The sequence below is a fragment of the Electrophorus electricus genome, chromosome 17 (genome assembly GCF_013358815.1).
Source record: "Electrophorus electricus isolate fEleEle1 chromosome 17, fEleEle1.pri, whole genome shotgun sequence".
Lineage (NCBI taxonomy): Eukaryota > Metazoa > Chordata > Actinopteri > Gymnotiformes > Gymnotidae > Electrophorus > Electrophorus electricus.
In genome coordinates, this window is record NC_049551.1 from 4,771,484 (window position 1) to 4,786,438 (window position 14,955).

The window sequence follows — 14,955 nt, forward strand, 5'->3', positions numbered from 1 at the left end:
TTATATTCCTGTACCTGCCACATTAGATCTCCTGAGAATGGGTCTTTACCAGGCGCTTTGGGGAGGATACAGACAAGGCTTAAATGATAATGGGGACATGACGGAGGACAAATGCTAATAAAAAAAATAAAAAAATGAATCTGACATTCGAACAAACCCAGGGGAATCTGATCAGGAGAAACCTGCTTTAAGACTGTAAAAAGTATCCTTCGGGTCACTGAGTCATTTGTATAACTCTGAGAACACTGAACTAACTTCTGGATGAGTGAAAAGGTCTAGGATCATACAGACACTCATAAATGAATCGCTATACAACCACAGAGACACAAAACAGAGGTGGTTTCAATTATGATACACTGATTGTACTACTGACAATAAAAAATCTGCATCATACAGTAAGCAAAGAAATTTAATAAGGACATTTCAATTGCCCTCATTAAATCAAAAACTTTGTTTGAAAAGAAAATATAAAACGACGAAGCACCTTAGTATTTTTCTGTTTCGAGTTTGCTTATTTGGTCTGGACAGATTTCTCTGATGGACGCCACCTCACATGGCTCTGTGTGTAGAGGGTCAGTAGGTCGGGGGTCAGGCAAGGCCATTAGAGGCGCTGGAGTAGTGAGACTCTGCAATGCGGCTCTGGCCCTGCCAGCAGGGGGCTCCAGTGCTGAGCTGGTGGACGGCCCAGGCTCACACCTATTGGCGGCAGCAGCGAGGCCTGCAGCACATCCCACAGCCCTGGCCTGGAGTTCGGCCTCAGGACAGTGGTGGAAGCATGCTTCGGCAGACAGGTGGGCAGAGAGCGGACAGTTCCCCACGGAGGTGTACTTGGCGAGTACTTGAACCTGCTCTGGCTGGAGCCTGGCCTCAGCACACAGCCTGTCGTACAGACCTGTGTAGCTATGCCATGTCTTCAGCTTCAGCTGGTCCAGCTGCTGCTTCTCATTGGTCAGCTTCTCCTTTTCACTCCGCTGCAGAACACATGCACACACACGTGCACCCAGTTAAGTGCTTAGATTTGGAGTTAGAATTAAAATAATATTACAATTCAAACTAAGGTTTTAAGGACTTTACAGCATGTTACATGTAAGACATGCTTGAGATTGCAGATACAGAAGATTAGTGATTAACTTTGACTCCCCAACAATATATGCGTATTGACATACTACTCTCAGACAAGTCAAGGATACACAAGGCAACATAAAAACGCCGGCCCTTCCGCCCCATGATGAGCAAACCATGAGGAATCGCACTTCCATTCAGCACATGGGCAGAGAGAAGCGTGTAGCAGAGAGCGCCTACCGTCCTCTTAATCTCGTACTTCAGCGCGGGCAGAGAGCACTCACCAGCCTCTCGATCTCACACTGCAGGTTGTAGATGCAGTCCAGCTTCCTCTTGCGACAGCGGCGGGCGGCGATGCGGTTCTTGCTGCGCCGCCGCACGTCGTGCACAAATTCGAGCTGCTCACGCGTCAGGCAGTGCACCTTCAGCATCTGCTGGAAATCGTTGCGGCTGAGGGATGCGATTTGTTCCACGGAGAATGGCAGCTGCATCTACAGGAGAGGAGCGTGACTGCACCAGCTTGTCGCATAAAAGGATGCGGACGCGTTTTCCTTTACATGGCCACCTAAAGCGTCCAGCGTGTGTACAGATCTTACCTGAGGCTAGTTAATGATAAGTGCAGAAAGCGCTGTAAAAATTGTTCTAAATGAACCTGGAAATATGAATAGTTGAATAGTAGTTCTGCATGAAGAAATTTTCTGTCTGCAGATACCTCTGAGTCTTCCTATTTCTTATAAACAGAGATAGACCTAATTCATAAACAATTATGCTTTTCTCTTCTCAGAAGGGGTTAGAAAATTACTACTTTAATTCATAAACCATCAACAAGCTTAAGAGAGAGGCAAAGGGGAGGAGGAAAACCTCTAACCTGGCCCTCATCCATTGTGAGTGCTGTAAGTTTGTTTACATCGATGGGTGGGTAATACTGAAACTGGTTTATAATTAGTGTGGCACTGCATCTGTCAGATATGAAGCTGTTATTCACAGAACACAAGGACTCTTGGTCTTTGCCAGAAGACTGTTTAAGGATCACTAATTACACAACATAAGCACACTGCCAGCAGTTTTATGGCCCTCAACAAAATGCCAAACTCCAAATAGGGTTACTTTTTTTTAGTCGGCAGTTAGGTTTCCAAAGTCAGGCGTGTGAATAAACAAGGACAAATAACACGAAGAGTTAACCTTGACACTTTTTCAACCTTAAATTCAAATAATTATTTAAATTATTTTAATCTAATTTTTAAGATTATTTAAATGATTTAAATGTCCATTTTTAATTATTTCACTATATATAAGCACTGGCTTCATTTAAAATTTAAGTTATACAAATAAAAATTATGCAATATGTGAAATAATATAGATCATCCATACTTTCTTCAGGTAAGTATATACAGGTATAAGGATTAGTCAGATTAATCGAATAGCCTGTCAGTTTGTTATTTTTAGAGGCATGGTCAGTCAAACTGACCAAAGGCTGCTCACCTCACTCGCTCGCATGCTAGTGTAGGACTCGCTGTCGCCCTCCGTGTCGAAGCTGTCCGAATCCTCGCCCGACTGCATGGAGGAGGCATAGGGGCTCTCAGCCGAGTGCACCGGCCTGTCGTTACCCTCCTCCCGAGCACTCACTGCAGCCATGTCCCTGAGGAAGGGGCACTCTGTAGTCCTGGGCCCCGACTCTGACTGCCTCAGACACTGCTGCTCCAGGCCTCTCTCCAGTACATCTGGTGCTGATGTCACTGTGCTGAGGTTGCATACTTTGTGCCACAAGGTGAGCTGGTTGGCCACCTCGATCTCCTCACAGGTCCTTGGCTCTGGCCCGGGGGCACCACTCAGGCTCGGGCAGTTGGTCCCCACGATGCAGTCTGAGGCTCTGGACTCCTTATCCAGGATTCTTGCAGCAGGACCCTCTACCACTTCCTGCAAGGATGGAGCCAGTGGTAGGGACTGCTTGGTGAGCAGGCAGCAAGGGGAAGGCAGCGCTTCCTCGACTTGTGGAGAGGTCTCATCTGACGGCAGGACCGCGCTGGAGCAAGGCAGGCACCGGAGGGGGCAGGAACCGTCGGTGATCTCAGCTTCCGACCCATTGGCATCTACGTTGGACTGGCTCCTTCCGCATGCCAAAAGGAACTTGCGGTACTTCGGACACAACAGGGAGTAGTCCGATGCCACCTCTGCCTCCGTCTCAAAGCCACATGGACTGCAGCCTCTCGCAGTGGTCCTGTCCGGTTTATAAGGGCAATGTGGCTCCATCTCCTCACACTCAGCAGGGAAGGGTGGAGGCCCTGAAGGTGCTTCTCTGGCGTTGACACCATCGTTGACATTGTCATTAATGCCATAGTCGACACCGTCTTTGACGCCATCGTTGACAGTGGTGTGGACACCATCATCGACACCATCGTCGTTTGAGCTTGACTTGGCTTTGGTTGATCTCCAGCATTTAGTCTTACAGCACTGCTTTCTAGGGCCTTTTGAGGAGTTTCTGTTACTGTCAAAAAACTTGGGCAGGATGAAGTCGAAGCATGCCTTGTCCAGGTTCTTAAAGCCCAGAACGTTCGCACAGTTGCGGATCTCCAGCACATTTTCTTTGGTAAAGAGCAGTTTTGAGGTGTATGCAAACTGCAACAAGGGCTCGAATCCTTCTGCGCTAACCTTGGAAAGACAAGACCACTTTCAGTTACTAACACGATTAGCACACCAATAGATCGCAGTACTTACTTCTAGGGCAAACTTTATCTTTGCACAGAGCACACCCAGATATGTCATAAAGTTTTGGAGGACAGACATAGTATGTGATCTTGACCTCTTGAATTGGCCACTGCATATATATTCACCTCATCTGGCAGGGCGATAACAAGACCCTGGTTGGCATGATTGGTCATGCGGGCACCAAAGTAATCACTGCAGGAGACCAGAACCGAGCGGTGTGCCCGGAACCTCCGGTTCTCCACCACCACCGTCAGGTCACACAGGAGGTCTTTCTGTCTCTGCTCATCCAGACAGCGCAGCACGTGGGAACTGTGCACGGATGACTGGAAGGTGAACACAGATGTCCTGTGGCTCTCCTGTGACATTCTGGATTACATCTGCTTCATAATGAAAGAGGAAACTCAGCACATTACAAAAGCTCACAGCGTTGGGACAAACCAAAGACAATATATCTTATTGTACTGTAAATTCTGTCAGTTGGATAATGAAGTATAACTTCATTATCCAACTGACAGAATTTACAATGTGTTACATAGATAAAGAGACTTTGGCACATACTGAGTCATGACTTACTACTGAGTTATATACAAAATACAAATTCAGCATCTACTCCAATACAAAAGTAGGGAAATAAAGAAAAATGTTTATAACCACTTTGTAAATGTGTGATGTAATCATCTTCAACCAAACTCGCTTTGTTTTTAGTGACTTTTTATGACTATTATTAAATAATAATTTTTAAAATAATAAAACAAAGTTCTAAATCATTGTGTGATGCAGCATGTTCAAAAGGACACTGCCAAAAACTGTTCGTTCCTCTGGGCCTTCTGTCTAGGCAAGAAAGCCAAAAAGCACGATGCGAGCACATTTCTGAAGGACTGTCTATAAAGATCGTAAACGTATGCGCCAACACCTAAATGTTTCAACTACACTCGGACTGCAGTTAAGTCACAAATGGCGCGAAACACCACGGTCTAAGGAAACGTTTGCTTCTAATATTAAATAGATGTCAGAGTGCGTTAAACTGTTCAAGCATAATTGTTTTAAGTGCTTGCTCATGACAGCACTTTATCTCAGGCGTGCAAAGAACTCAGCGGGGCTGTGGCGCAAGCGCGCGTACTGCTGACTCACGAGGTATTGCTGATAAAGGATGAGCAAGCGTTTTCTTGCCTTTTCCTTTATCCTCCGTTCCTGCGAGCTGCTCTTTCACCGAAGTTCCACGACACTGCACAGTACGTCGCTGGGGGACTAACCTATTTCTCTTTTGTTAAGCAGACGCACTAACCAACTTCCCTAAAATGCATTAAGTTAAAATAAGACGTATTGGGCGCAAAACAAAATTCCGTAACGAAACCTTACTACACATAGCTAATGTTTTAAAATGTCGGAAAAGGTATACATTTGGAAGACAATGCAAGATCGTGTTGTAGATTACTAATGAAGGTAATTTTTCGGTAAATATGAGATTTAATACATTTAACAATCTAGGCGTGGGTAGACAACAATCTTTCATAACTTTGATAGCATGTTAGACAGAACATTTCCATGTTATTAATTCTCTTCGTGCGTAGACGTCTGCGTTCACCTGCGTAAATATGAATTACAGACAAATGTTAATACTTACCTATCATATCACTTGAGTAAAACCAAACGCCAAGCGTTATGTTTATTACAATGTAGCTACACGTAGCCTTTAAAGCGCAGAATAATATCAGAACAAGGAGGTGCTTGTGTTTCCATCACGTGACCCGAGCCAGAACTGTTATTGTCCAGCCCACTTAAACACGGTCACTGCTCTAATAGTTCAGTCGCTCTGCCAGTCACAATAACCGATATTTCCGGTTTGTCTGCTTTGCTGTTGTTTAAATTCACTGGAATTTTTGTGTCAGTACGAACGTAACACTTGTGCCCATACCTTGTTTTTATAACAAAACATGTCTGTTGCATATCTGTTTGCTCGCCAATGTCTGTGGGTCTGTGGAATCTCTGATACTGGTTTGGTGTAGTGCTCACACTGGGTCAAATCATTTGAACTTTTTACTTTTTTGTCACACAAACTAAAACAAATAGACCTTATAGTTTTTCCTGAATTCTGAATTTTTCTAAATTCTAAAATCGATGTTTTTAGATTTTTTTGATTATACATTGCTTATTTATAAATCAAGCTACCATTACATTTAAAATATGTACAAACTTACTTGTAAAATCTACAGCTGTGTGATTTTTGCCTATATTTGGTGTCAGGAACATCCCTCTTCAGTATCCAGCAACAGTGCCAATATAGAGCGAGTCCACTTTCATTGCTACCTCTTTACTATACATAATGATATGCAAGTATACTGGAACAAAATATATGAAGGAACTCTGAAAACATATTTGGAATTATTGTGTAAAAATACAAAAAGAATCAGGTACTTTTTGCATGGGACAAAATGTTAACCAGTGTTACTGGTATGCATATCTAAAACCACAATCCACACTCATCTGTGAAGTGTCTGCTACAATTCAACACACACATTTCAGATTGATGTGCCAGAAATAATATGACCAGGGTCCCACAGGCTGCAAAATGGTATAGATGGAGTTGTGGATAAGAAACATGTCCTTGAGCAGGTAGATTTCACCAGAGCAGCCAAGTTAAAAGCCAGGCCATGAGCTACAGAATTGTCTTTGTGCTGCTTTAGTGGCCTACAAAAAGTGAGTGGGATAAGGGAGTATGGAACATTACATTATAAAATGTTTCACAATCCTAAATTGTGTTGATCACATTTTGAAACTTAAGTTCCTTATTACCAACTGAGCACAATGGAGGGTATTAACGTGTTCACACGTTGCCTTAATTTTTAAGGACATATTAAGAAAATCCTACCATAACACAACCATACATTTATCTTTATTCTCCAAAAGGTAGGAACACTGTATAGACACTGCAGTTTAACACTGCCCAATATCAAACTCCAGACATATAATGAGAAAACACAACTTAGAACACATCTTGAGTAAAAAGGAAAATACATCAGTCACACTTTTCAGACACTCTCAGTAAACAAACAAACAAAAAAGATAACATTAGTTAAAGAGAATGACTTGGGTCCACACATGTGAAGACACTGGTCTACACTAAAACCCTCCTAGTCCCCCACCACTGCCAAGGACCCATTTTCAAAAAATGTATTCCAGGAGAATTGCCCCTTGAGCAGTCACACAACTTATAGTAGTCATGGAGGAAGTGTGAATTTTGATTTTAGAGCTCAATTCCTGCTCTGACAAACTTTGTGAATACAGGAACTGAGCGTAATGACCATCACAGGCCAGAATTCTCTAATTGGACTTGTCCAATAAACATCCTGTTCTGCTGGAGGTTCAGAGTGCTTGCTGTAATAGTGCAGGTGTGCATGGAGAGCCGTAAGACCATAAGGTAACACAACATCAACATGCCTCCACTGCAGTCTAAGACTCTTCTCTATATGTGTTTATTGAATTCAATTGTGGCTTTTATAGTGAACTGTCTTGCTTACCATCCCAGTGGAGGTTTTGTGTGTGTGTAGCTTTGCTGCAATTCATAATTGCAGTATAGTACTGTTACAGCAATATGCAATCAGTTACTTTATGTTATATGGTATATTTTTAGTCATTCAGTACAACTGCATATACTGTGTACACAATAGAGAAGCCCTGACTCAGAGTTCAAATGAGGATCAGATTGGACAGCCTCTGGTCTTCAGTGTGGACCTCTTAACCACTGACCCTCATCTGACTAAAAATGCAGCTTACCCAGTCTGTCCTTAGCCATGCCAATTTGTTCACATATGTTATGCAACATCATTCAGCCAAGAATGTCTGTAAAAGGGGTCAATAATGCGTAGAGTTTATATTTTACATGTATACTGAGAATCAAACCATTTGGTTTTCTAATTGGTTCTGTAGCATTCACTAAAGCTTCTGTTCTGCCTGTGTAACTGTACCAAAGCTAAGCTCTATGACAAGGTCATTGTACTATATCTTATCTGAAGTACAAACAAAGACTAAACAAAGGTGACATCTAAAATAAAAATGGAACATTGTTTATAAATGGTGCAGAGGGCAACATATCAATACCAAAAGAATTCCTGGGTCTTTTCAGATGAACCAAAGAAACTGTAAGTGCTAGTGATCCATCTTGTACCCCTATGTTCAGCTGGTGGAACTTCAATACATAGCCTGATACAACTAGCTCAACTGTTTATTATTACCAACATGACATCCTTGGCCTTACGACCCTACTCGCCTTTCTGGAAAAGGTCACGGGTCATGAGGAGCCCTGCCTTTTCTGATTAGCCACGCGCAAAGTGGCAAGCTGTTGAGTGCGTTCCGTGTACACTGTGACAAGGGTTCGGTTCTCTTCTGTCAGCAGGCGAAACTCTTCCTCCAGTCGAGCCATCTCCAGCATCACCCGCTCATCTTCCGCTAGTTCCGCTATCAGTTCCCTCCTGGCATGGGCACGCACATGCGCGCACACATACACACACATACGCGCACACACAGCATGGTGTCCTGTCACCATGAGGGAAGAAATTCTTCTTCTTGTTTTTTTTTTTGTTTTTTTTTTTTTTAAATCATCAGCGATTAGCTTCCCAAATGCAGAATAATGCTGCCTTGTAATGCCGCTTGTAGCATATGAATCACTGAGGTATTTGCCAAAACAATTTTCCTCTGCTATGATCATTTTAGCATCATTTTGGAAGAACTAAGCCTAGTTGCCTAATAACAATTAAACCTTAGTTCTTAGTTGTATGTATAATTATATGATCAAAAAGGGGGTATTTGATTAACACCACATATTAATCAGTGGTTTCTTCCAGTTAGGTGTCTTTTGGCATTTGCAGAAGACACCTCACTGGAAACATGATGTTCTGCTTACTTATGTAAACCATAGCAGTGTGGAACCCAATCTGATACAATGATCTCAAGAGTAGAAATGCAGTTTATCATTAATGATGAAAGTCAATGCTAATCATTACCCGTTAAAATATACTAGATGTGTGCTGACTGTAAACACAACTGTCCTGTAGTGTAAATGGTTGTGCTGTCTGCTGTTCCAGCAGCTCCAGCTCATGTAAACAAAGCACTGTGCTGTGATCCCACATGGCACACAGCCAGCATATGAAGCTCCTGTTCCATGGCCTTTGGACCAACTGTTTGAGCAGTACATAAAGGGTGAGTACAATAGACCGGGCTTTCCAGTGAAGTGACTGGTTTATTGTGACGAGTTTAGAACAAGAGTTAATTCTTTTTGAAGGAAACTCTTAATGAGTGAAAGTAAAACAATTCCCTTTCCAGTGTGTGAACGGAGTGTAACTTTGTTTACCAACAAAGCTATGAATATCGGTTATAAATGAGAGGTAATTTAACACCTTGCATGTACATTGAAAGCTCACACGTCTACTTCACGGGATATTCCATAGTAGGCACGTGGGGGAGGGCACTTGGGACTCTCGTATGCTCCATTTTCTCCACACAAAACGAACAGGGGAAAAGGGACTTGGGGAATTCTCACCAATAGCAATGTTAAGTGTGTATGCAAAACAGAGACTTCACTGTAAACTAACCTTCAACACAATCAATCTACCATTCAAGCAAATGGCCAGAAGATACAAGGAATTATTCCCCCATTTACCTAACTAAAATTTCTTTGCCTTATGTTTTGTAAACACAATTCACAAAGTACTATAATGTTAACTTGAAATACTAATACAAATGTACCAAAATGCTGTCTGACCAGTACACACACTAGACACAGCTTTCTAAGTGCACTTTTTTTGAATCATGATGAAAAACACAAGCATTGCATGCCACAATACAGTATGTAAGAGGTTGTCATGATTACACAGGCCTATTTTTAACCAGAAGAGCATGACTTGTAAGGAAATTCCCTTTGCCAGTCAAAGAAGAATGTGTCCTAAGTAAGAGCACCAGACAAAGGTGTCTGTATTGCATTACATCCAAAAATGTCTGAAATTAATTTTAAGTAAAGCCGAATCATGATTTATGTCCTTGTTCTTTTATGCATCCATATCAAGAAATGTATAAAGGTTATGCATTCATTGCTTTATACTGTTATGCATGTGTCGGCATGTGTGAGTGGGTATATGTTTGTGTATGTGTGGAATATGTGTGTGTGTGTGTGTGTGTGTGTGTCTGTGTGTGTGTGTCTGTGTGTGTGTGTGTGTGTGTGTGTGTATGTATGTGTGTGTGTCTGCACAAACAAAAGCTCTAGCACTGTGACAGGGTTTTCCCCTGCTTGCTGGCTACTTTCACACTCACTTTCTGTCTTCCAGCAGATCAATTTCTGTTTTAACCTGGTGAAACTCTTTGGCCATTTTGCAGTGGTCTCTGTAGACTTGGACAGACTCCTTCAGGGACTGGCATGGTAACACCGGCTGTGGCAATAAAAGGAAGAGAAGACAGAAAGAACTATACATGAGACTGGGAAAAACGTTCACATCTGCCATGACGCAATTGTGCATTATCCCATCAACCTGGAAATCAATGCATCATGCCATCAACCTGAGGCAGACGTCAAATTAAATTATACTGTATACCTCAACCTAACTGGCACACATCCTGCTCTCTGACTACCTCCCGGTTCTGTATCTGTATCTCCTGGTTTTGTATCTTCTACTTGTTCACACTTGTTTGTATGGTTATCCACAGAACGTGGGCCGAAACCATGTCTAGTAAGTCTGGATTTCCCAATGAAAGGAAAATCCCCTTTCCATAAAATCCATTACTAGTGTGACTGCACACAGAACAACCAATAGCTTACATTTAGGAAGCTGTTGGCGAAATGGTTGGCTTCATCTGAAGCAGAAGTTCTGCTTTCAGAATGACTCAAACTGCTCCGAAATATTGCTTTAATAACAACTTCTGCTTATTCCCATTGTTTAGTCCAATTCCTTATATGCTTCATAAATGTGAGTCACTGCAGATCTTATGACAATGACAATTATGATTATTTTCTGATTATTACTGACCAGTGCAGTAACTGTACAAATATTGCTTTTTTATCTTTCTTTCAGAGAGCCATTGTTCCCCTTGCATTACCACATAACTTCATTAGCAGCATCAATACTGTACATGTACAGCAAAACATAAATAAATCCTAAAGGGATCATCATTCAAATGCTAAGAATAAATAAATTATATACTGTTAAAATTTAGACAACTGAAATGATGAATGATTGGGTTTGTTTTGTTTTGTTAAGAGGGTGTGAGGCATGGTTTGATTTGGGAGTATAGTAGTGTGGCTTTAACGATCTCCCTCTGTCCATCCACTGTCCAATATGAAAACCCATTCATCATTTCAGACCAAGAGAGGCACTTTTTTGAAGTTGCTGTAGACATGATGTTTTTCATATTGTATAGTGGATTAGATATTTCAAAGGAAGTTCTTAGAGAAGGCACTAGTGTGTTTATTAATGTATTAAATATAGCTACTGCTCTTGACTTCCTCCTAAAATTTTGATATTGACCTTTTTAAGATGACTCCCCCTTCCTACAGTGTAAACATATTAACTTCTTAACCTTATTCTACCCCAGTACAGAAACATTTAATGGAAAAAAAGCTGTTTATGTCTTTGTGATCAGTGCATATAATATTTGTCATTATAAATTGAAAAATTGCTATTAGCGCCCAGTGATGTTTGTCTATTTACACCAAATTAACAATAGTCTTGATTATACACTTACATAAAGCTATTGGCCTTTATTAAACAATAATAATAATAATAATAATAAATCATGATTTTTAGCATTTTAAAAGAAAACACAAAACTATTATTAAATGGAAACAATGAGCTACCAGCTGTTTCCAGACACACCAAGATTACACTACTGCCCTCTTGAGTTTGAACTGTGGTATAATATTAGTGTGTTTATCTTTGTAATTCCTTTGAGTCTTTTTCTGATGTACTGGTTTACTAATTTATACGTCACAGAAGGACAATCGCCCAAAAAACTACAGTCATTTTTGCACAACTCGTCCCATGAGACTGCATGCCTGGGACATTTTTATCATTCATTTATTACTCCCTTTCCATTCTGATTTTACTAGCTGGTTTATCCGGGAAGCAGTTATTGCATCCTGTTGCACAAGCCAGCGACTCACAATTGCTATTCCTGGAGTCCAGTTCTATCCTTAGCCCCATGTATTTATCCTTTCTTCTACGTTTCCATGCACCTGTTACTGTATGAGCCCAAATCCATCATCAAACAAACCCATGGCTTCAAAACATGAAAACGTTGCTCGCATCAACATTCCACTGTAGCTACATATCGGTGTTACCTGCAGCCGTTGCTCCAGGTCAGGGAATGATGGGAAATGATCTACTGCATCTTTCAACTCTAAACAAGAAATGAGAGTCAGTTCAGCGTCACTGGTATAATGAGGTGGGGGAGGGGAGGTTCTGCTTGGACATGTTGGCATATTTAATTTCTTAGTACTGAAAGGCTGTGGCTTCATTTGACCCTTCCCCTTGACACAAATGCAGCAGCCTCAGAAAGAGGAGTGAGCCTTAAAACTGTCCATTGTGCATACATAAATCATAGTAATAAGCTGTTGCTAATGGTCAGGTCTGTAACCTTCGCCACCTTCAAAGAACCTCAAGACTGTGTACCACAGCAGAAGGAAGTGTCTACCAAAACCTGTTAGCCTGACCCATATGCACTAAAGCTTGAGAAGACAGATAGGGAATAACAGTCTCCTAGAGCCCTCACAAGAACTTGTCTTTAATGAGAGCTCTGACAGACAAGTTGTATACACTGGCTGTCTCTATGCCAGCTATGTCCCTCTGGAGCTGGTGTACACATGTTGGGAATCCTCTGATGCAATCAGCTAAAAACGGGTGTGGTCATGCATCAGCCTGAGGGCCAATTATAAGTGAGACATACATGAACAGAATTTGCCCATATGGGACTTCATCCTGATATAAACCGTCAACTTGATAAAGGAGAGATGATGTAATTCCCAAAGCAGCAGGTCCTTTTGCTCTTCTTGTAGTCAGTGTACTGTAATGTTAATTAGAGACAAACATTAAAGAAAAAAGTTAAGACTTGGGAAAAAAAAGTGCAAACTCTTGAGCATGTGTGCAGGTGAGTGAGAAACAGAAACAGAAAGACAAGGTGAAATATTAGTACATTGTCTTTAAATACAAAACTAGGTAAAACCACCAGGAAGAAGACATTCACTCAGTGTGACTAATGAACACCAATGAGAACTCACTTGACCTGATTGGCTAATTGCACCTCAGCGACTGGGTAGTCGAATGCATTTGTGGGCTTGCTGTGCTAGAACATCTCCCTTTTGGGCCGCGAGGCAGTGAGGAGAGGCCAAAGCTGACTTGGCGTGTAAAGCCAAACAGTTTTTAAATATAGGCTAGTGTTCTAAAAGCAAATGAGTGAATCACGCCGCAGTGAGGTATTAAAGAGGAAACCTGACGCTGGGTCGGCTGCACTGCAGCTGCTATCCAAACATTCGCCTGAATAGCTGTAAAACACTTTGACAGCACTGTTGACTGCGTGTCTAGGTAGATATTTTGTTTTTAAGATGCCAGAGATCTACTGAAATAGAGATAGCACCTGTTTAACAGAAAAGAATGACAAAAGTTAAAATCGATCCGGCATGAGAAGGGCTTGTGGTGGGTTTTGCTGGTTGCTGTTTTGGTAGGAGGCATGCAATGTATGCCATTACTTGGGTGGGGGCAGGGCACGCAAAACCCCTTTTAGGGCCTATAGGACAGTAGTTTAAAAACCTGCCGATTTTAATAAGCAACTCACCTGAGGAATCATCAAGGCTGAAGCAGATTCTGACTTCAGGTTTGTCTGCAGTGACTCGTCTTGTTGAGGTGATCATTTATTCCTTGAAGTAGGGAGGACTCGGATGAAAAGATGGAGGGTATAAAGCTTGTTTCCTTTAATACACAGCTGTAATGTGAGATCATTCACCTCTCAGGGGCCATGACTGGATTTCATCATGTGCCCAAAGCTGCATCAGGGATTAAACAATTAGAGGCAGAGCCTCGTCAAGCCAGTGAGTGAGGTCACACTTCACAGTGATCGGATAGTGTCTTTGCACTGACCAAAGCATTTTATCCAGCTTAATTTCAGCCGAGTGCATTAATCAGTGTTCATAACACTCTGAACATTTGGAATGTTTGCAAAAAGCTATTTTTGCAGATACATATTTAAATATATTTAATTAATATGATTTTAGGTATGTGCAAGTTCAATAATGTGCAAAAAAAATATTTTTAGAAAATAGCATTTTAGATGTGTCCAGAAGGATGAACTGATTGCTAGACGACAAAACATCTAAATACCTTTTGGTGTAGTCGAATATTATTTAAATCCACATTGATACTTTTGAATAAAACGGCGTTTCAAATTTTTTTTTCTATTGTATCTTAAAAGAGTGAAAAAACCTATTGTTGGGTGATGTATCCTAAAGCTGTGTTTAAATAAAAAGGACATCGCATGCAGAATATTGCGTTACTGAAACTAGCCTAAAACAAATCACAACCTTTTAAAACATTTTGTAATCCGAAGTGTTAGCTACGTATTAGTGTTCTCAGATGAAAGCAAACTCACCTAGCAAAAAAAAAATTATTTCCTTCAAAAGAAAAGTTTAGCCAGATTCAAGGATGAGCTTTCCGAAACGCGACCCTTAGTGAGTCATGTGTGGCCGCTACTGCAGCATGAAGAGCCCGGCACTGGGCGACGGGATCACCGTAACAGCAGCTCTTCAGCACCACCACAGTCTGGCACGGCTGAGTGCTGCCCACTACACTTCACCCAGATGCCAGCTCAGTGTTCAGACGCATGACTTTAGGCAAGAGAAATGCCCATTGTTCTAATCAGCGTCGAGTAACAGACAGCAGCCAGGTGCTTCAGTTCTTTATGAAATCGGGTTATTTTGCCGCGTAAGCTTCGTTATTGGAGGGACGCGTAAGTTTGGTTCACTGTAAAAGTGTCCTAGGAGTAGAATTGCACATCAAGAAGATATTTCGGTCTACGCTGACAAGGTATCATTTATTATATGTTAACATTAGTCCACATAAGTATTGGTAGAGATTTATTAAAAAGAATAACTGGTTGACGCATACGTAAGTTCAAACAGCCCATAGCACAGTAAATGGTCACCTAGGCTAAACG

General features: G+C 41.5%; 2 protein-coding genes and 1 long non-coding RNA gene across 12 annotated transcripts; 1 reads left to right on the forward strand and 2 right to left on the reverse strand.

Annotated features, from left to right (window-relative positions):
- Window positions 1-5,811, reverse strand: bach1b (BTB and CNC homology 1, basic leucine zipper transcription factor 1 b). 5 transcript variants are annotated; one of them, XM_027016973.2, is made up of 5 exons: window positions 5,393-5,811; window positions 3,894-4,145; window positions 2,545-3,711; window positions 1,347-1,553; window positions 1-971 (listed from the first exon to the last, which is right to left on the reverse strand). In XM_027016973.2, the coding sequence occupies exons 2-5, from the start codon at window positions 4,131-4,133 to the stop codon at window positions 486-488; spliced, it is 2,100 nt and encodes a 699-aa protein (XP_026872774.2). In that variant the 5' UTR covers window positions 4,134-4,145; window positions 5,393-5,811; the 3' UTR covers window positions 1-485. The 5 variants fall into 5 exon arrangements, with proteins under 5 accessions (XP_026872774.2, XP_026872776.2, XP_026872775.2 ...); XM_027016975.2 differs by having other exon boundaries at window positions 1,347-1,493; window positions 3,894-4,148; XM_027016974.2 differs by having other exon boundaries at window positions 1,347-1,547; window positions 3,894-4,148.
- Window positions 4,941-10,354, forward strand: LOC113581668. Of its 3 annotated transcripts, none has more exons than XR_003411089.2 (3): window positions 4,941-5,000; window positions 8,853-8,964; window positions 10,089-10,354. It is a non-coding gene; the product is annotated as an uncharacterized LOC113581668 (long non-coding RNA). The 3 variants fall into 3 exon arrangements; XR_003411088.2 differs by having other exon boundaries at window positions 4,944-5,000; window positions 10,135-10,354; XR_003411090.2 differs by having other exon boundaries at window positions 4,957-5,000; window positions 8,850-8,964; window positions 10,135-10,354.
- On the reverse strand, window positions 6,640-14,924 carry map3k7cl (map3k7 C-terminal like). Of its 4 annotated transcripts, none has more exons than XM_027016979.2 (5): window positions 14,392-14,924; window positions 13,582-13,663; window positions 12,092-12,150; window positions 10,072-10,187; window positions 6,640-8,237 (listed from the first exon to the last, which is right to left on the reverse strand). In XM_027016979.2, exons 2-5 carry the CDS (start codon window positions 13,655-13,657, stop codon window positions 8,057-8,059), a joined length of 432 nt encoding a protein of 143 aa, XP_026872780.1. In that variant the 5' UTR covers window positions 13,658-13,663; window positions 14,392-14,924; the 3' UTR covers window positions 6,640-8,056. The 4 variants fall into 4 exon arrangements, with proteins under 4 accessions (XP_026872780.1, XP_026872782.1, XP_026872781.1 ...); XM_027016981.2 differs by having other exon boundaries at window positions 13,582-13,679; XM_027016980.2 differs by having other exon boundaries at window positions 13,582-13,728.
- Window positions 14,925-14,955: the final 31 nt, after the last annotated feature.

Coding starts and splice junctions, on each gene's coding strand:
- bach1b (XM_027016973.2), bottom strand. CDS start 4,133: ATGTCACAGGAGAGCCACAGGACATCTGTGTTCACCTTCCAGTCATCC. Junction 1,554..2,544: donor CTAGCATGCGAGCGAGTGAG/GTGAGCAGCCTT, acceptor CCTCTCCTGTAG/ATGCAGCTGCCATTCTCCGT. Junction 972..1,346: donor AGTGTGAGATCGAGAGGCTG/GTGAGTGCTCTC, acceptor TGTGTTCTGCAG/CGGAGTGAAAAGGAGAAGCT.
- map3k7cl (XM_027016979.2), bottom strand. CDS start 13,657: ATGATCACCTCAACAAGACGAGTCACTGCAGACAAACCTGAAGTCAGA. Junction 12,151..13,581: donor CAGCCTTGATGATTCCTCAG/GTGAGTTGCTTA, acceptor TTTCTTGTTTAG/AGTTGAAAGATGCAGTAGAT. Junction 10,188..12,091: donor ACCTGGAGCAACGGCTGCAG/GTAACACCGATA, acceptor TTATTGCCACAG/CCGGTGTTACCATGCCAGTC.